We start from the raw sequence: 21,532 nt of genomic DNA, 5'->3' as shown, positions 1-21,532 counted from the left end.
ATTATAGGAATATAACGAGGCAATTTAACAACGCGAACAAAATTTACGCGTAATAAATTTAACGCGAATTTAGGAAAAGTTCTGGTGAAATGCTTTTGGTGAAAAAGTTTAAATACATAAAATTAACGGGAATTTTTGAAATTCGCGTTAATAACATGTATCGTTAATTTCCTATAATAAGGTATTTGAATTGGTCGCGCCGAAGTTGCACGAAGTCTCCCGCGATATCGCGGCGATAAAGTCGTAATGAAGTCGCCGCGAGTTTGCACGCGTGTAAACTAGCGCGATATTGCAGGAGTCGCCTGTGTAATTTACCAGTTGAATCCCAATTTTGTTTTGCGCTGCATTTAAGCTCGGACCTCAAATAACGAGAATGTAGTGTCCAATTTTCTACGAAAATTTTTTAAAAGTTTATTGAGATATTATTCACGCAGCGTATATTCCATGCCCAGCGCGTACTTTACTGTACGCGCTGGGTGTACAGTAAAGTACGATTGGTTGTGAAAGCGGTGTGAGCTTTTATAAGCCTATCAAACGTAGAAATGCAAAACGAAAGCAAACAGAAATTTCGTTCGGCACTAAAGTGAAAATAAGGTGGTTTTAAACTTTGTAATACAATCGCAAAAATCCTCACCTTTTTTCGGTTCTGTTTCATCCTTTGGAGGAGCATTCCTGTTGTGTTCTATCAGTTCACTCAACAGTACGGCAATATTCTGCTGTAACATCTCCCCTATCCTTCGAGCGCCCTCTAGCAGCAGCTCCAACACACTGTCCCGTGTTTGCGGGTTCAGGCGAGACACCTGCAGCAGTAGGGTGGTGGCATCCTCCAGCCCTTCTTCCGAGCACATACCAGAAGTGAGTACATTCACTACCAGCCGCAAATGGCCTTCCTTGACCACGGAAGCTTTCTGTTCAGGCATTTCTTTAGCTGCTGCCGCTGCTGCTGTTGTAGTTGTCAACAAGGTGCTGTCTTGACTGGAAGGGTGCGAGTGTGGATCAAGAGGTGGTGTCACCTCAACAATCATAGGCTCACCCATCCCTGGATGGGATGAGGTCTCACTGGGGTGAGACAGAAGCTCGTCTGCGGATCCACCGTCTAGTGATTCCACCTCATGAGGCTCCCCACCTGCTTCTGATGATCGTTCAACAATCAGTGATGAAGCCACAGACTCGGTCTCTGAACCCGGCGTATGCACGGTCAGGTGATGCGCCGTCACGCTCTCCTCGGGTACTGACACGCTCACGTTTGTCACGGCCTCACCGGTATTAAGAGATTGTGTGACAGGCTCAGCCACTGGTGCCTGAGCTATCGTTTCAGCAGGAACCGTTTCCGACGACGCAGCTTCACTTCCTTCCGTCTGTTTGCTCGATTTCTCAGGCATGTCCGGCAGTGCAGATGACGTTACCGATAACAAACGTAAAAGTTTGTCTGTCACAACAACACTTTCCTGTACGACCGGCTGTGCAAGTGCAACTAAAAGCTGTCCAATAGGTGCCGTGGAAAAGTCTTTTAATTCCTCTGTAGGTGAATCTGTTGTTGATGTTAAGTGTGACTGACTCGAGCTTGTTTTAGCCGCACTTTTTCCTTTTCTTCCACTACCAGCGGTATCTAGTTTAAGCAGGATATCCCAGAAGTCTGTGCTTTCTTGAGAAGTGGAAGCGACTTGTTTTCCTTCACTTGACGAACTCTCCTCTTTGCTACACGATGGGTGCGGCTTTGCCGCCTGAAACGGAGTGAAACTAGCGGGAAAGCTTTTCGCTAGGAACAACAACGCATCAAGCACATGCTTACACACGAAATGCGATGCTTGAGGGTGTATGCTAACGTTTGTGCTTCGCTCAAGTCCAGCCTTTCCTTGGCGCTTTATACAAAACACATTTGTCCGTGATCCTAGGGAAGTACGCATACCGAACGACAGCCAAGAGTGTTGCTTCGAGGCTTTTGAATCGGTTGATGAGTATTCTTGAGTGTGCAGATACTCATCGAGCCTGCACGGACTCTCAGTTCTATCAGGGTCAAAATTAGATGATGACGCCTCGGCGTGGGACGAGCTCTCCACGCTAGGTACAGGGCAAGACCCGTCCGACTGTTGCCCGCTAGTTCTTCTTAGAATTGTAATCATGGCGTTTATCAGCCACGAGCGTGTTTCCTCGTGATAACACAGGTTCCTAAGCACCTTGTGCAAGCGTCCGGTGTTAAGGCGAGGTTCTTCCACAAAGAGAAGAACCAGGAGGCACGTGAGTGCCTCGTGATCCAGTAAGTGACGTCCCACGATCTTGCGGTTTGGAGCGGGGAGGTATGGAGGGTTGTTCGAAAACCCTGTCACCCTGCCACTTAGCCCTCCCCCCGAGGGAAGCAGCCTTGCAAAGTGGGAACCTGCACCATGTCGAGACAAAGCTGAGTGGCGTAACAGAGCAGAAATAGCCGAAGCTCTGTCTCCACTGCCAAAGTTAAAACGCTCCTGGAGTAGCCTGTGGTGCCTGGCCTCTATTTCTCTGCGCAGAGTCTGGGCCTCGGAGGCCAGGTCGGTCGGCAGTAGAGGGAGAAGAGAGTCATCAATGTCAGCCAAGACTGTTTGTCGCAGGGAAGGGGCCAGGTTACGTAGGAAAGAACCCGGATCAACAGCTTGCTCAGGAGTGGTTGTTTGGTTGCGTCGTCTCTCTTGCTCAATCCGCTGTTGTTGAAGAACCTGGTAACGAAACAAGTCCACATAAAATGATGACAGATTACATAATAAAAAATTACAAACGAAACTTTAAAACGCAACAAACTGTAGTGTTTACAAAATGATATTGTTCTTTTTACGCTTACGATTTGTAAACTAACATGCAGTGTAACAAGATGGCTTAAGATAGCATGACTTATCGTGACAGAACGGCCTAAAATGGCGTGACGTAGCGTCACATACAGCTAATTCGAGAAAGGTTGTCGGAAAAAAGCACAAAAGTGCACGCGACAAGACCGAAAGGTGGTCTGTTTACTTGAATTTTGCATATTAAGGTAAAAAGTCTGTCTCCGAGCCATGAGGCCCATACAGCCGGAGCTTATCCCGGTTTCCGTAGCATTAAGCGACTAGGAGTATTGCTACTCCCCCCTGGATGGGATGCTAGTCCATCGCAGGGTTACCCCCCAGCAGTAAATTCGCCAGTACCCATTTATACACCTGGGTGGAGAGAGGCACTGTGAGAGTAAAGTGTCTTGCCCAAGAACACAACTCGGCGCCCCGGCCAGGCCTTGAAACCGGGCCGTTCGACTCGGAGTCGAGCGCGCTAACCATTAGGACACCGCGCCTCCCCGAATTTTGCATATTGGCCTAGAGGAAATCTAGAGTAAATGTACAAGTTTGAATTTTGCACGTGAAGATTTTGAGTTTCCTCTCAGGAGGCTTTTTCTTTATTTTTACTTTTACTGTCCCATGTCTTTGAGTTTGAAAATTCTTCAAAAATTCAGCGTGGCTAAAACAGGGTGAGACAAAAATAAAAAAGGCAGCTTGCCCTTCGGGCAAGCTGTTATTTTATCTTACTAGCCCAAAGCTCTGAGGAGCTAGCCCGAAGGTAATTTGCATAATTAATTATATGCAAATTTAAAATTGTTTTTCCTTTGGAGACAATAAATACATAAATATTCAAAAAGAAAAAGAAAATAATCTTACCACAAGAATTAAAACAAACACATAACGATTTTGTGGCAACTAAGTTTGCAAATATGAAGGATCCTGAAGGACACATTTCAAGAGATATAATTCATATGCATACATGACGTACCCAATGCCTGCAATGCATTTTGGGGCGTTTTCAAAAACGGTCAGCCATTTGCAAGTTTTACGAAGTGATGGAGTACTTTATGGCAAAGCAATACCATGGATTGGAGAACTATTACTTTTTTTCTTATTGTGAATGCTTTAGAAGCAAAGATCTTCCAATATAATTTTCTGAAAAGACACAATTCCTCAGAAAATGGCCGTTACTCATCTTAACAGAGAGAAATATAGTCGTCACGTTCAAGTTGGCGACTATAAAACCAGGAGTTTTTGTCTCCAAGGATGCAGTGAGTCACGTTTTTGAGCCCCAAATTTTTTCCTCTAGTCTATTTTGTCTGATGCACATTTATTTCTGAAGGTTGTCTTAAAAAAAACAACGTTTCTTGCCCGTCGGGCAACCCGTGATCAGAATACGCTAGCCCGACGGATAATTCCACTAGCCCCGGGCTATCGGACAGCACTTTTGTCGCGCCCTGCTAAAAATACCTTATATTTACATGTCTGAAGAGAAAGGAAACGTGCAAATTCACGTTTGTCATGTCGCCATGTTATTAGTATTCAGCACGTGCAGTGGCTCTCTACTTCTACTCGTACAAACTTTCGGTCTTGTCGCGTGCAGTTTTGTGCTTTTTTCCGACAACCTTTCTCGAATAAGCTGTATCTAGAATAGCGTGACGTAGCGTAGCAGAATCGGCTAAAAGTGAATAACCTAGTACAATAAAATTATCCAAAATACCGTGACAAGGGATCACAGAATCGCCTGAAAAATACGACCTAGCGTGACAGAGCAGCATAGAATAGCGTCACGGCGTCACCGAGGTTCCCAGAAAGGGAGTGACATAGCGCCACAGAATGGCCTAAAATGGCGTGAAATTGCATAACAGAGTCACCTTAACGGCATAATGTAGTGTAAAAGATCGTCTAAACTAAGAGCGTTTCCTAAGAAAACGTTTCACGTACCTCTTCTTGCACATCAGGGGGGAGGGCAGCCAAAAATTCGGGGCTCACATTCAAGTCGGAACCGCCCTCATTCTCGTTGGCTGCACCGCTACTTTGCGGCGGCGGTGGACGCCAACCAAGGTGTTCAGCTAGAACCTCGCGACGAATAGCTTCCGGCAATGCTTCCAAAAACGACGGATCCACACCATCAGGAATAGGAATTCCATCTATTGTTAGAGCCGAGGCTTCTCCACTAGTGCCAGGCTGCTCAGCATCTGGGGCAGGCCCGGCTGCTGTGTCGCCATCTGACGGTGCAGCGACAGAGGCAGGTGGTGTGGGTTCTGCCAAGCCAGCTAGTTTGTAAATAAAAGCATAACGGGAAGATTGTTAGTGGTGGGACAAGTACGTTTCAAAACAGGGTTTACGTAGCGTACAATCACGAGCTCATTCTCTTCTCACAGCTGTACAGCCTTGCATTCAAAGGCTAAGGTTTGCCTTACAAGCCATCATTTTAACATCACCTAAACAAGTTGTGCATGGATGATGGCAACTGCAGGGTTCGTACTCTTTTGGGCTTTTAAAATTCCATATCTTTCCATGACCTTTTCCATGACTTTTCAATGTTTTCCATGACCTAAATTCGACCATTTGTCAATGAAATTGACAAACATTATCTTGATTTTGGGTATGTTTTTACCCTTGTGCAGTCAACACCATTTTCCATGATTTTCCATGACTTTCCATGACCCACACTTAAATTCAATGACTTTGCAGACCTGGAAAATGAAATTCTAAAATTCCATGACCTTCCAGGTTTTGCATGACCTATACAAACCCTGAACTGTAAAACAGTTCTGACAAGGCGAGCTTAAAGTAAATAATTTGTTCCATACATTTCTTCTGTTTGACATTTGTTATGAACCCAAAATCAAAGCAGTCACGAGACGCAAAAGCAAGATAATGAAACGATAAGAACTCTATTAATAAGAGACACTTTTTCTGGTAGTTTCACTGCACAAAGTTTGTCAAGTTGGTTCTGCTTTTACTAGTATACGCTTTAAAAAATATGCAGCACTCTTTTCCAATCAAACGCAAAGGCGTCTTGGTCAGGTGTGATTTCCCGTACTTGGTACACTGTACTAGTTACGTGTTAAGTTACTAGTAAACGTGTTACGTTTAAGCAAATACACGTAACTAGTACAGTGTACCAAGTACGGGAAATCACACCTGACCAAGACGCCTTTGCGTTTGATTGGAAAAGAGTGCTGCATATTTTTTAAAGCGTATACTAGTAAAAGCAGAACCAACTTGACCAACTTTGTGCAGTGAAACTACCAGAAAAAGTGTCTCTTATTAACTAATTCTGGCCTAACAGCAAAAATTTAACACACTCACCGCTTGGTGTCACAGAAGAGCCTTCTTCTTCTAGAGCCATTGGCGAACCGTCACTTCCCTGCTGCCCAGTCTCTTGTTCTGTTCTCTCAGCCTCATTAGCAGAAGCCTGACTGTTGTCTGCAGCTGGTGCTACCACCTCCTCGTCACCTGTGCTCAGGCTAGCTGCTTCCACCGTAGCTGCACTGATAATGTCCTGAACGACTGAGGTGGCGGGGGTGGTAGACATACTGGTGGGTGTTGACGAGGGCTGGTCGTCACTCTCATTAACAGGGGTTGATGTTCTCACCACAGCCTGATCGGTGGATGTAGTTGAGGTCTCGGCAGCAGGTTCGTCCATGTACATTCGCACCAGCATTGACGCATCTTCCACGGCCCCTGTTTCGGATGCTACAGGTTCTGACACTGCAGCTTCTCCAGGCTGCTGTTCGATCTGCATCCCTTCATTCTGCGCTTCGGAGGAAGCTTCGGCATCTGCTTCTGCAGATGTACTGCCCTCAGCTGCTGTCGATGACTCTCCACCACTTTCTTTGCTCTCCTGTTTCTTCTTCGCTTCCTCCTCCTTCTTGGAAGCAGCAGCTTTCGCCTGGGCTTCTGCCTTCTTCTTCTGTTCTTCCGCTCTCCCCTTGGCAATCTCTTCTGCCTGGCGCTTTAGCAGTATGGGAACAATTTCAGGCTTAACAGCAGCAATGCAGTAGTGAATACCCTGTGGGTCTAGTATCTGGCCTTCCTCTGCCCAGCGTGTTAAAGCAGATGGCACGTTGGATGGAGCACCCTCATTAAAGTTTTCAAAAAATATCTCATCAGTGACGCCGTCTTCAGTACTTCTTGCAATCACCTGAATCTCGTCTTGTGCCAAATGTCTGCTTCTGTGACTCACACCTGCAAAGAAAAAGATTATCTTTCTTGTGTGTTGCCCCACATTTTTAAGGGACAATGTCCTGCCTGAAATATCGTGTTTCCATGATTATGGCAAGGAGCTTGGTTTAAGTTTACTTTATTATCTTTAAATCGGAAGAAATCATTGCCAAAACTTAAGTGATAGAAACAAATAACTAAACAGATAAAGTAACAGCTAGAAAGGTGAAACTGCCACAAGAATGGCGAGTTTGTTTTCTTGACATCAAATTTCTTAGACTGTAATCCATTTCAACCCTTGCAATCCTGCACTTTATCTCAAAACTACTGCTTCTGGTTTGCTCTATGGAATCTTTTTATCCAAGAAAGCTGTATATTTTGGTGGCGGCAATTGGCAATATGACGTGGAAATAAGCTGAGTGAAATTTTGCTTTTTCGGCAGGACAGTGTCTCTTTAAATGTGGTTGCACCAAAGCGCAAATTCCTCGTTACAAACACTTACAATATTTACAAATCAAAAATGTCAAGGAAAGTCAAATTTTCTCCACAGGGATCCATCTTCACTTTGCAGTATCTATGTTAGGGCCTTAAAGGGACTGTGTCACAGCTGAGTTAATTTATTTCATTACGTTTTGCCAATATTCGCTATGAGACTTAATGTTTGGAAAGAAATTACTTCAATGAATCTGAATGACAAAACCATAGCTTCGTTGCGACCACATGTGTCTCCCAGGCGTTATAATTTAAAGTTACAAGCAAATAAGATTAACTCTGAAAATTGTTCAGCCTAACAGTATTTCAAAAACCCATGTCAAAATCCGTTTCAATCTTCATCATTTTTGGCCATCCGTACCTTCTTTTGTATTTGCTGTGTTATTAAAACCCTCCTTCACTGTTTTAAGAGGCTATTTTTATATTTCAACAAATTTGATGGTCATTTCCCATGCCTAAATTTGGCTCAAATCCGTGACACAGTTCCTTTCAATTCGTAACTTACCTGTACTGAACTGCGGTCCATCTGATGAACTCTCTGGTCCCAACAGGTTCTGAACAACAGTCGGCAGAGGGGGTTGACTCACACCTTGGGGATGTGACAAATGGATGGTCTGTGACTGATGGGTGTGGTGCCTGGGTGTCATACGGAGGCCATGCACACGGGACAGGCGCTGGGCCATGTTGGAAATGGTCTCTGGCTCATCGTCCTGAGACACAGTCATCATAAATGTGCCTGCAAATCGACCACCGTGAGGACCACTCATCCAGCCAAGATGGCGACCTAAATATCACACGAGTTCAAGATTACTCATTAAAGTGACATGAGATGACATGTTACCTGAAGATCCTTGCTGTTTAAAGCAAAGCTGACTCTACCTTGAAGGAAAGTGAGATTAAGAAAGTTTCTGGGAGCACCTCGAACTAATGTGACTTAAAAAGAACTTATGACTAAACTTTGCGACTTCAGGGGAAATTTTGGCTTGTTAAGATGGTTTCCGCCCAACATTCGAGCAATACAGGCAAAAATAAAGTTACCAAAAAGACCTCTTAGCATGGTAACAGTTTAAGTACAGCTTACAAAAACCTGCCAAAAAATTAGCACTCAAGCTGACCCCGCGAGAGAAAAATGGATTTGAAGTTGTCAATACTGTATTTCAGTTAAAACGGACGTTTCGCGCCAGTTCAAAACAAAATGGCGCACGTTTTAAACATTTTTACGAGGTTTGACTTTAATTTTCTCGAGAATGCTTTAGAATTTAATTACAGGGTCACTAAGACAAATGAATTTCGATAAGATCTTTTAAATAGTATACAAAATGTTGCCGTGCTATGAGTAGATTTTTGGTACTTAATTTTCGCACTCATTGCTCGAACCTTCAGCGGAATCCGTCTTAAGTTTTTGCTTGAACACGACTTAGTTTTCATAGTAACCATGTTATGATAAGCTGTGATACTCAAATATGACATTTTTTAGTTAAGGCTGTGGTTTTTGCATTCCCATATTTTTTTATATTTTTTTTCAAAATCAATGTTGGGGACTTTCTGACATTATTGAGAAGTCTTGAGATGTAAAATGTAGGATCAAAGATGGCTGATTTGTAAACGTAGGCCTGTGGTGCTGGAGCTTATCCCGGTTTCGGTAGCAATAAGTGACTGGGAGTATCTACTTCTTCTGAATGGGATGTGAATCCATCTCAGGGTTACCCCCCCCCCCCCCCCCCCCCTCCAACATTAAATTTGCCATTACCCATATATACACCTGAGAGAAGAGAGACACTGTGAGAGTAAAGTGTCTTGCCTAACAACACAACACAATGACCCCAGCTAGGGCTCGAACCCGGACCACTCAATCCAGATTCCAGCGCACTAACCATGATGTCATTGTGTCTTTTATACCATGCCATAGAAAATACAGCCAATCAGAATACAGGAAAGCCGTTGTATATTCGACGGTATTCAACCCAACCTTCCCATCGTGCCCTGCGATCTTATTCTCAACGAAATTTAGTAAGCGTATTTTCTATGGCATGGTATAAAATAGTTACACAACACTTTCTCGTGGTATACTATGGAATATTCCACTTGTCACTTGTATTTTCTTGGCATACACACTCGCCTAAAGGCTCGTGTGTATACGGAGAAAATACAAGTGACTCGTGGGATATTCCATAGTATACCACTCGAAAGCGTTGCATTACTAGTATTTATGCCAATGACAAAAAGTGACAGAGCACTGACCAGAACCTTCATCGAAGGGTAGATAGATGGCATCCTCCTCAAAAATCCTCAAGGAGTCATCTCCTATCATGTCAGTGCCATCCTCATCCATGTCACTGCCGCCCTCGTCATCATCATCATCATGATCGTCCTCATCATGATCATCTTCTTCGTCATCATCTCCCTCTTCTTCCATCACATCAACTCCACCGGACTCTTCTATCACTCCAGCCTCTCTTACACTGATGCCACCTGAAGGATGTAATCACATAACTCAATTTTATCCCTTGCATCTGATGCAACATAAAATCTAGAAAACTGAGGGATGTTTATTGGTCAATGACACAAGCTACTAGGAAAAAATTCTGACATTTAGCAGAGTCGAACCTATGAACTTCCACACAATTTCACATTTTCAATTTGAACCTAGTTCTCTCACTTGCTCGCATATAGCTTTTTGTTGTAACTTATTGATAGAGGGTCTACCAAGGTTTAATGACAAGAAAGCAAGGGCTTTTTGAAACCACTCAAATTTTAAAGTAACAGCTTGTATTTGAGCTTGTAAAACAAAGCTGCTATTCCCAAATTTTCTACATTTCTGGTCCCTACTCGACAGCATTTAAGACACGGCCTGAGTCCTTCAGTTCTCCTTTCTCTGGGTGAGATTAAAAAATAGCCAAGGATATGTAAAATGAAAGCAGGGTTCAGAGCCACTACTGCGCAGCCAAAGAATGATACTGTGTTATAATCAGCATACCTTCTGGTCTGTTCACAGTACTTATTTCATCCTCTTCCTCATCGTCATCATCGTCATCATCATCGTCGTCGTCATCATCATCATCATCGTGATCATCATGATCATCATGATCGCCTGTATCTTCAAAAGTGATAACCATGGTTTCGTCGTCCGCACCTCTCCCATCATCATCATTATCGTCAGAGTTTTCACCGACATCCTCTCCACCACTGTCACCATTGGAAGAGCTGTCGTCGCTGTCACTGGAATGAGGGTCAATGACATAGGTGGTCTCCTCCACCATGCGACCGTCAGCCATGCGACGAGTCGTCACATGCTCTGAAAGGATGTTGCTGTCAACATCTAAGTGTCAAAAGAGAGTGTTGATTTATGAACCATGTTACATCTTAGAGTCTATCAAAGGCACTATTGTCGTGAAGTTTTAAGGTAATTTCTCCGACGTACAAAAGTGTCTGTGACATTTAACAAAATCGACCACATTTTTCCATGGTTTACACCCTTATAGACCATAGCAATGATGTCAAATGCTCAAAACTCAAGTGGTTTCACTGCAAAGTTTTGGACATTTTATGGTGTCATTTTCTATGGTCTGTAAGAGAGTAGACCATGGGAAAATGTGGTCGATTTGTTTTATACCACAACACAGAAAATTTACTGGCGAATTAGAAGGAAAATCAGTGAGTCAAGCGCATGTGATACTCGTAAGTTCGCTCTTTTACTTGAAGCCAATAAATGTGAGACAATTTTGTCCTAAATGTTTCAGCTGCCTTTTTACAACTCGCTTGATGATGTCTTTTAGAAAACCTGTGTGGACATCTCACGTTTTCTGAAATTTGCCTTGCATTGTGTTATATGTCATTTTAATGGTCTAAACTATCATCAACCATAACTTTCAACCAATGTGCGTGCAAAAATTTTCTGCTTTATGGTATAAAGCTTATTGTAATGCAGTATTTCTAAGAAATAGAGTTTTGACAATCAAATCAAATCAATTTTCCATCTTGTTTTGTTATTTAAATGATACCTTGCCCAGGTTGGCCATCATTGCCATCAGAGTTCAACAACTCATCAACCATGTCCTGTAGTTCTTCAAGCTCTTCTTCTGAAGCCATTGGGATGATGCCTCTGCCGGAGATTTCTGGAAGGCCCCAAGAATCCCCAGTAGCAGCTACATTATCAGGCTGAGAATCAGACGCTAGCGAGTCTTCAATCATGCCAACTGAAAGTATTACGACAAAATGATTATTCAGGGAATTCAAGGAACCACAGTATTCTCAAAACACTTCTATGGATCCCTTTCAGGTCACTGAGAGCTGATATGTGAAACAAAACCCTACACCAGGGCTGAAAATAACAGTCGGTCATTGGACACTGGCCGACCAAAATTTGCTCATATCCGACTAAATCCCAAGTGTGGTCGGACATGATGCCGGACAATTTTTTGATCGTAAATCATTTTACGGCAACAGTGAATAAAAACCTGTCCGACCAGAATTTTGTTTTGTCCGACCAAGATGGTGTCTTAGTAGGACATATGTCCTTTCAATTGAAAAAAAAATTACTTGCAGCCCAGCTACACAAAAGAGTATTGAAAGCTATACAAGTACTGATTCAAATGATAAGCTTGCATTTACCGAGTGAAAAAACACTCCAAATTCTATAACACTTCATAAGGGTATTGCCCAATGTTGTTCATTTATATAATTGCACACTGTGGTTTCATCCACAAACTTGAATGTTAGGTTCACCTCATGAGGCATACCTTGTACCTGAGAATAAGGTCTGTGTGTTTTAAGTTTAGCCATGGTAGAACAACTTACCAAAATTACAAAGCATTATAAGAAAAGCATTAGGGAAGATATGCACTTTGTAGTGATGGTGTGTACCTTGACTAGGTGTTGCATCAGTTGATTGCTGGCTCTCATCTGCCTGTTGTTCATTGGTTCCTTCAGTTGTCTGACCTAACACATCAACAACAGAATCAGTTTGAGAAATAAGTAACTGTTCTGGTTAAAATACTTATCTTAAATAAACACCTTTCGAGCAAAAAACATCAGTTTGAAACATTTTGGAGATTCATACTTTTCAGTGGACTAAAACAGTGGGATCAATAGCCGAAACCATGCTGTGAAACTGCAAACAGTCTTAGCTAATTACTCGAGGACAGTTTGGCCATTTTGGGATTGTAAAAGTATGAACTAACAAACCTTTTAAGAACTTGTTATCCCTAATAGAACATTTGGTAAAACCTCCCCCATTAGTTATAACGATAATGGGTTACAATTTTTTCCTGCCAAAATAACAGTCACATACATTCTAATTTACAACTAGGAAACCTGCATTTCAGAATTCTACACAATTCAGGGTCGGCGCTAAGGGCCGGCTGCCGGCTTATTTCACCGGCTGAAAGAGAACTTAAATCCGGCTGAAATTTCACAAGAAAACAAAGACAAAGGTAAATTTTTAGTGCTTCCAAGGCCAGAAAAGCCAACTGGGCTTGTTGATGAGCCGGCTTAGCTACATCCCTGCACAATGTAAATCTCTATAATCACTTACCAGCTGATGAGGTCTGTTGAGATTCTGACTCGGCTACAGCACCCTGTCCACTTGTTGGTTGCAGATCACCACCAGGTGCTTGATCTTTACCAGCTGTAGTGGGCAGACCACTGGAACTCTGTTGGTTCACTACACCAGACAGCTTCTCCATAGGCTTTAACAAACAGTTGATGGTGGCCACAAAATTGGGGCTGGCCAGGTCCAAGCTGTGTGGGACCCTAGCCATGTCGTTGACGAGTCCTTTCTTCAGCAGTAGCTTCATGACGTTGTTAGGTTGTGCTCCTGCTGCAGCTGCAGCATGCTGGGCGGACTGTGGTCCAGACTCGATCATGGTTTGCACCAAAGTGAAGATTGCTTGCAGCCTGGAGTGCTTGGCAGTTGACTCTGGTAGGATCAGTGCTCGCCCTAGAGAGCCCTTCATCTCGGCAATGAGGGTCTGCTGTGCTTCAGGTGCCTGGTGACACGTAGCAATTGTTGCGAGTAAGATGCGTGCGTAAGAAGGAGTGTCTTCATTGTCAGTTGGTGTTCCAGATGGGAGAAGATGATCTAGAATGAAGGCTAGGACTGGTCCTTCATACTGTGAAGTGAACACAAGCAGAGCGGACGTTACAAAAGAAGAAATAGTAGGTGTTACAAAATTACAAAAAAAAATTACCATCTTTATTATTTACTACAAACTTGATGAATTCGACATTGCTGATCCTAGCAGTATGCAGGACGTGTGTCACTTATCAACCTTGTGAAATGGCCCAGCTCACAACGAGTCTCTCGTAGCTCAGTTGGTTAGAGCGCCCAACCGGTATCTGGGAGGCCATGGGTTCGATTCCCGTCGGGGACTCAGAATTTTTCTTTGTCCCATGCTCGTGTCATGTTGAATACTTCATCTTCATTATTTATTACCGAGCTTAAAAAATTTACCATCTTTATTATTTACTACAAAATTGCAAGACTTACAATACAAGAGAGAACAAAACTTACAGTGAACTGAAAACAACGGTAGCAACGCAGACGTTATAAAGAAAAAAATAGGTATTACAGAATTAAATAAACTTACAATACAAGAGAAAACTAAACTTACAGTAAACTAAGCAACTTTTGTGTGAGCAATTAATAAAAAAAAAGAAGTGAACACAAGCAAACACACCGATTTATCACAGTTAGCAAAATACTTCTTTATTCCATGTGGTATACACGTCTTAAAAGACTTCTTGATTTTATCAGTAATTTGGATGCACTATACATAAAGGGGAATGTCTGTAAGGCCTGTGGGCTGTCTTCTTCTAGTACAATGCATCATGACCAACCACAGAGGGGTTGTCTAGACAGGCACAATGTGAGACTATTCAAAGGGAGTACTTTCTAAAGTGAAAAGGATGGGTCTAAAGACATTGGGGTCTTTGCAGATTATCGATAAGGGGACTATTTCAGTTTGTTTCGCTGCCAGGAATACTATCTACATAGTGTCTTAAGGGAGGGACTATTTACAGAAGGTACTATGCAAAAGCTGGGTGATGTCAAAAAGAGAACTATATTCAGGACTAGCTACAGGAGTAGTATCCATAGGTTTTTATGTTACAACATGACTTACCTCTGATGCTGAAGACATCTTGGCAGTGTGACTGTAGTCTGTAATAAGCTGTGCTACTCCTGCATAGGACTTAACCAGCTCTGCTAACAGCTTCAGAATGGCTGACTTGGGTAACAGGGGCTTGGAAGGGGTCTTAACTTCTTGTGTTGAATCCTTGCTTTCTTCTTTAACATTAACATCGTCCTTCTTTTCGTCAGCTTTTAACAATAACTGAGAATTGCCTTGACTGCTATTCTGTGAAGAATCTAAATTGCAAACAAAGAGTACTTACATGAAAACAGAATTTTTCTGTTTCGCTTTTATGATCAGATCACAATCAAATAACTTGACTGTGAGGTTGTACAGTGCAAAACATCTGAAAGTTTGCCTGACTAATGCCTGACACAAGTCTTCACAAAATTGTTATCACCATAAGTTGCGTCTAAGAGTAAAACAGTGCCAAAAAGTTACTATCAAACACAACGTGACTGGCCACCAAGCCTCCAGAGTTAAAGTGAGTGTTTGACAATCTTATGCAATAGCATGTAACTGTTGATAAGGTTGCTTCACAGGGTGACTAGTTTTGCAATGTGTGCAACTTGTTGGAACACTAGAACGATTTATTTTGGACAAGGTTAAGGACATTTTCATTCAAACTTCTGTAACAACCAGCTCCCATTGAAAGTTTACATTATACATCTGACTTATACAGCTATTTCAGTTAACGTTGTCCGGATCAAAGCTAAAAGACAAGACTGAAAGGCAGTATGGGTAGAAGAAAAGAGTAACTGCGCGTGCTGAATACTAAAATATATAGTGACACGACCAACGCGGATTTGCACGTTTTCTTTCTCTTCAGACATGTGAAACTAGGTGGTTTTAGCCACACTGAATTTTAGAAGGATTTTCAAAAGTCGAAGCTAAGCGACAATGAAAGTAAAGCTACAGAAAGGCCTCCTGAGAAGAAAAACAAACTCGTGAATTCTCCACGTACGAAATAACGTGCGAAATACAAATTTGTGCATTTAATGAAGCTTATATGCAAATTGTAGTGAATACCCAGAACGCCATACGGTATTGCCTTTTAGCTTTAAGCTTTGACCCGACAACGTTTATTGAAATAGCTGTATACCTTCCAACATGAAAAGTTTGGTGGTCAATCATGTCACATTTGATACAGTCTAACAGAGTCTTATACCCCACCAAAGCTGAAACACAATTTTGTTTGTTGCACACAATTTAAAATATTTTTTATTTATAGAAGTTGCAGACGTTTGTCTACTTTAAATTTAGCACAATGAAAGCACAAGTCAGAGCTTAATTGAGCCCTTTTAAAATTTTAATTTTTCAGTTTTATGTGTGTTGATTTTTAATTTAACATCTTTCAAATAAACATGTTTTGCTGGGGAGAATGGGGAATTAGGTCACATCTTTGTGACATGTGATCGTGGTTAGATTAACTTACCAAGAGCCATTTCTTCGACTTCAACATCCTCTCCTGTGAGCTGTCTGGTGTAGGCAGGTACTTGACGAGCCACCAAATTCTGCTGAGCACCCTGACCGCTAAAACCAGCAATCAGATCGCCAACTTGACCTAAAGCACGGCCAAGCTCTCCAAGCATTTGACTGTCTGAGCGGCTCATGAGCATACCTCTGTCCATTGTCCTTGCTGTGCTATCAGACGCACATAATACATTCAACAGATCGCACACAACACCGTGAACCTGTTTTGCCACTGGTGGAGGTTTCGGATGCTTTGCCACACTCGGCTTAACAATCTGAGCATAGTTAGGTGGCAAGTTCGTCTCTCCTCCTTCAATCATTGTCCGTTTTAGCTGAGGTGTTATAGCTAACTGAAGCGAGCTTGTCGCTACTTCCTTGAAAAGTTCAGCATTGCGACAAGCGGCAGGTCCTAAAACTCGTAAAATATAATTAATCTCTTTAGCCCCAGGTGAGCTTTGGTTCACTCCAGTAACAGCACTGGTAACACTACTTGTGGCCGATGATCGAACAACTTTCTCCATAGTGTGTTTTAAGTTTTCTTCGTCTTCCAACACATGCCTAAGAAGAAGTGTTGCCAGCGTTGCAAAACCAGCAACTGCAGAATCTTGTGTGAGTAAGAGAAGAGCACGAGCTCCACCCTGTTCCACAAACTGCACTGCATACTTGTGCTCTTGAGTGAGTCTTAGACATAGCTTTAGGACTGCTTGGAGAGTGTTTGGTGATACAGGAATACTAATGAGTCTTGTACAGCACCTACAAATGGGATAATGACAATAAGATGGGTAGAGGCACAGCTAAACAAAAACAAATTACAAAATGAGAGAGTTTGGTAGGTTGGTAAGGTAAAGTCTGCATTCAAGCCTAGTGGACCATCAGGCCGGAGCTTATCCCAGTTTCCTTAGCTTGAAGCGACTAGGAGTATTTCTATTTCCCTCTTTATGAGATGCTAAGTCCACTGCAGGGTTACCCCAGTAGGAAATAAGCTGGTACCCATTTATACACCTGGTTGGAGAGAGGCACTGTGAGAGTAAATTGTCTTGCCCAAGATGACAATGCAGTGCCCTGGCCAGGGCTCAAACCCAGACCATTCAATCTAGGGCCCAGGGCCCGGTTGTTCAAAGCATGATTAAGCTAATCCAGGATTAGCGTGAAATTTGATTTCAATTTTATAACATTTCGTTGAGGTTTTCTGTTAATATTTTTTGTCACCCAGTTTTGACGTGGACCAATCTCAAACTTCACAAAACATTAGCTATGGAAAACCCTTTAAAACAAGAGAAATTAAAACCTCGATCATCTTTTAATCCTGGGTTAGCGTTAATCGCCTTTTGAACAACCCGGCCCAGCGCACTAACCATGCCTCCCAATGAGAGAGTTTAGAGATACAAAATTAAAATCACACATTGGTCATAGCACACTTAACATAACTGTTTGATTTTATAAACTGAGCAGTACTCGACAAATGACAGGAACAAATTAGGATGCCTAACAATGGCAAGGATGAGTCAGAATGAATAACAATATCCATGACAAACTTCAAAATGTTAAGCTCACATTCTCATTTTCAAGTTCAGCTCAGATTCATGTTAACACAAGTTGTGTATATTAACAAGTAAACAGGGGAAACATGGATTCAGTCTACGTTTTTCTTACTTGATAACAAGAGCTTTCTGGTCATCGTTTAAGTGGTGAATAACTGGTCCTTCAGTCTTCTCTGTTTTTGAAACATCTGCAAAATATCAGTTATGAAATTTCTGCTAGGGTTTCAAAATAATTATCTTTTAATTATTGCAATCTGAAACTCTCTTTAGTTTCCTGCATGGTGTACATGTACAAACTTCATTTTCCTTGCATATGTTGTCTTTAAAAGAGACGTCTCACAAAATATTAACTCATTTTTGCAAAAAAGAAAAAAATTACCAATTAAAGGTAGTGTCTAAAGGCGCGTTTACACGACAGAGAATATTGAGTACGGACCTGTCAAAAATTGGTCCGGACCTGACTACTTTTGAAGAGAAACAGTCAAATCAAAATGGGGCCATAGGCACCTATGGCCAGGGACCGCGGAGGTCATTTTGAAGTGGTAGGGCTAAAAAGCTGGCTAAGACAAGCAAGCATTAGGGGTCACTTTTCCGCTGTTTATCATGTGAAAATTTATAGCGGAGTTCCAACGCGCGCCGATGGCGCGCGCGATCGGAGCATCCATAAGCAAATGGTTATCCATCGAGCCGAGAAATTTTGGGGGTCACCGCCACCCCGTACCGCCGTACGTACGCACGGATTAGGCCTAGGGACGACGAGGTTTTCCGCCCGTGGCTAAAGAAAAGAAAGGAAATTACAAACAGCAAATAAAGCTCGCAGGGCAAGACAAAATGTAGACAACGGATAAAATTACTCAGCGACACTACACAGTAAAAGATCTGAGAGGTTTTTTTCCAACTGCTCTATTTTGTTTGTCTTCTTTTCAAGTATGAGTGCATCGAAACCTCGATGCGCCTTTACGCAAAAAAATTGTGCTCTCGTTCAATCGCTACACGGTTAAATTTTAATTTTATTGGTCTCTGGTCGCATTTTTCATAGCCGTACAACGAGCAATTGACGTTATTTTCGATCGACTGGGGGATGTAGACGTTTCAGTTTGATCTAAACGAAGTTATGATATGAAAACGCGGGAAAATTTGTTGCACGGTGTTTGCTGTGTAGGCTGAATGAAACCGAGAGTAAAAAGAGTTACAGAGAACATTCTTTCTCTCAAGATGTCCTCAAAGGTCATCTATATTAGTCCGTGGAATTGTGGAAAACGAAAATTGTTTATGAGGAGACCGAAATAATTGCGAATGATATTCCCTGTGCAAGTCCAGTTTGCTTGTTTCTGTTGTTTGCTGTAGAATCTGCGGCTGCCATCATCAAGAATAAGTTAAGCACTAAATAGATCAAGTCCGCTGAAAAAAGAGACAGGACCCTGATGCAAGCTAACAACCTCCTACTGAATTGCTGAGCCTGATTTTAAGACAGGAAATTTCATGATGTTTTTACTTTCTGAACGCAGTTTTGATAGATTCCGCGTGGGCAAGGTTTAGTTTTTATCCATTTTATAGGTCATTTTTACTCGTGAATGTAATGAAACGAGTATGGTTAAGGGAAGTGATATGCAAATTTTCACTCGGTCAGTCGGTCGGTCGGTCGGTCGATGGGCTGTTAACTTTAATTTATGAATAATAGTTTATGCATTAAATTATGGGCTGTTAACTTTAATTTATGAATAATAATTTATGCATTAAATTATAAATTAATTTTCCTTGCTTTTTTTTTACTTTTTGTTTCACACTTCTGAGGTTTGAACCGGCGACTCCTAACATCAACTATGGTTTTGAAGACCAAACCTCTAACCGCTTGACAACTTTGGCGTACTGATCATTTGGGCTGAAAATTAGCATATAGATTTCTTTGTGTTGTTGTTAGCACACTGACCGATACTGTAGGTTCAAAGTTTAATGGCTTGTATGTATAAAAGCTTCTTTGAATGGCTCGATTTATAGCTCTTAAAAATTTCACATGACAAATAGAAGAAATAATCTTAGAGAAAATATGAAAATCTTCGAAGCACTGAACTGATATTCCGTGTTTTGATCGAATTTTTAGATTTTCCAGGCACGAACTGTGGACTGCGACTGTGTTGGGTATTAAAAGGCTAATTTCAGGACAATTGTATGAATAAAGTCCAATTTTAGCAGTCTCTGAATGTTTTATAGTTCCAGCGTATTGTATGATAATCGATAGTCATGATACGTAAATAATTTATCGTAAAAAAGCTCGCCAAACTGACGAATTTTGTTGCCTTTTAATAATATACTGTATAGTACTTGATTTGCATCTCTTATAGATTCATAAAAAAGGAGAAAGAAAAAAAAGACGTCGTATAAAATTGTAAAATAGATTGTCGTAAAAAAAAAAAATTAATCGTCCCCGCTGAGAATCGAACCCGGGCCGCTGGACTGGAGAGTCAACGCATTACCACTACACAACGCGTTAGCGTCCACTGTAAACACAAGGAACCAACGTGATCATATCTCCCTTCAAACAACTTTTATACTAACATGCCGCTCACAAAAAGACAGAATCATTTCACAGCTCTACACCAATACACTTAGTATTCTCATTTACGAGTGGCCTAACAAAGCGCCTTTGATTATTTAAATAAATGTGGAGCTTCGCTTTGAGGCTTACCTATTGCTATATATTACATTATCCTTTTCATGAGCCCTTAAAAATTAACCCAGCCAAAAAAGTGGTAGGGCTATAGCCCTACCAGCCGCTCCCCCTCCGCGGTCCCTGATGGCCCCATTTTGATTTGACTGTTTCTCTACAAAAGTCGTCAGATCCGGACCAATTTTCTGATGGGTCCGTACCCAAATTTTTCTGTCATGTAAATGCGCCTTAAATAACAGGTTACAGTGACAGTGTTCATACCCTAATTCACAAACAATTTTCCAGGACTTTTCAAGGATTCAGATTGATTTTTCCAGGACTCCAAAATTCACATTAACCCATTCACTCCCAAGATCTCAATATTATTTAGAGAGGGTCACAAATTTATTAGTTGTAAAACTATTACGTGTAACCCTCTATAAATAAAGTTTGATTGATTGATTTCTCCCTACTGTCTGCCATACATTTCTTATAATGTTAGTTTTGAAAGCTCTCCAGGGCCAGTTGTCTTTTTCCAAGACTTTCCAGTCCTGGAAAGTGCCACAATAAAATTTCAGGACTTTCCAGGTTTTCCAGGACCCATACGAACACTGAGTTTACTAAGGTAGAGAAACACCAAAGGAGTAAAAATAAACCAAAAAAAAAAAACAAGGCTGGTTAAGATAAACAAAGATTAACACGGATTGCAAATGAGCTGTTTGTGTCGTGGAACTTTTACGATTACAAATCAACACAAAAAATTGTTACCTGGGCTATCTTTGTCTTGTTTATCTTTCTTTGCTTTCTTGCTAGGCTTCCCCTGGGAGGAGCTCTGAGAATCATCCCCACTTCCTTTACCACCAGTAACAGAAGTGCGGCTTGATGAGCTCTCTGCGCCATCTCTTCTGCCTGTTGAAGCACCATTACTGGAGTTGTCGACTGCCTCCAGCATTATAGGACGTCTATTGCCTGAGTCTTCATTTACCTGCAACACAGCACAGTGCAACATAGTTTAAGGAATAGGAACATCAAGTGCCACTCTAAGAAGGGTTATGAACCAATAACCAAGAAAAAAACTTACCTGAACCATGGTGGAAAAGTTAACCAAATAACGTCGTCTTCCTGCCATAAACCTTGAGAAATGAAGTAAGTTACAGTTAGCCTAACTACATACATGAAGGGGTAGGCCACAAGCCATGTGGCCCACACTGCCATAGCTTATCCCAGTTTCCATAGCATTAAGCGGCTAGGAATTTTTCTACTCCTCCCTGTATCTGATGCAAGTCCATTGCAGGATCC

At 41.8% G+C, this 21,532-nt stretch overlaps 1 protein-coding gene across 1 annotated transcript in view; it reads right to left on the bottom strand.

Annotated features, from left to right (window-relative positions):
* LOC144628954 (E3 ubiquitin-protein ligase HUWE1-like) overlaps positions 1–21,532 on the bottom strand; it is a 58,893-nt gene that overhangs the window by 9,543 nt on the left and 27,818 nt on the right. The window contains 14 exon segments of the mRNA XM_078487077.1: positions 635–2,690; positions 4,722–5,053; positions 6,096–6,974; positions 7,948–8,226; positions 9,684–9,914; positions 10,420–10,761; positions 11,444–11,638; positions 12,306–12,380; positions 12,976–13,552; positions 14,564–14,808; positions 16,008–16,798; positions 17,699–17,774; positions 21,002–21,218; positions 21,315–21,366. Coding sequence (XP_078343203.1) covers positions 635–2,690; positions 4,722–5,053; positions 6,096–6,974; positions 7,948–8,226; positions 9,684–9,914; positions 10,420–10,761; positions 11,444–11,638; positions 12,306–12,380; positions 12,976–13,552; positions 14,564–14,808; positions 16,008–16,798; positions 17,699–17,774; positions 21,002–21,218; positions 21,315–21,366 — 6,347 coding nt within the window.

This window comes from Oculina patagonica, chromosome 10 (assembly GCF_052425735.1).
Source record: "Oculina patagonica isolate OP01 chromosome 10, crgOcupat, whole genome shotgun sequence".
Classification (NCBI taxonomy): Eukaryota; Metazoa; Cnidaria; class Anthozoa; order Scleractinia; family Oculinidae; genus Oculina; species Oculina patagonica.
This window is presented reverse-complemented; position numbering and strand designations above follow the sequence as displayed.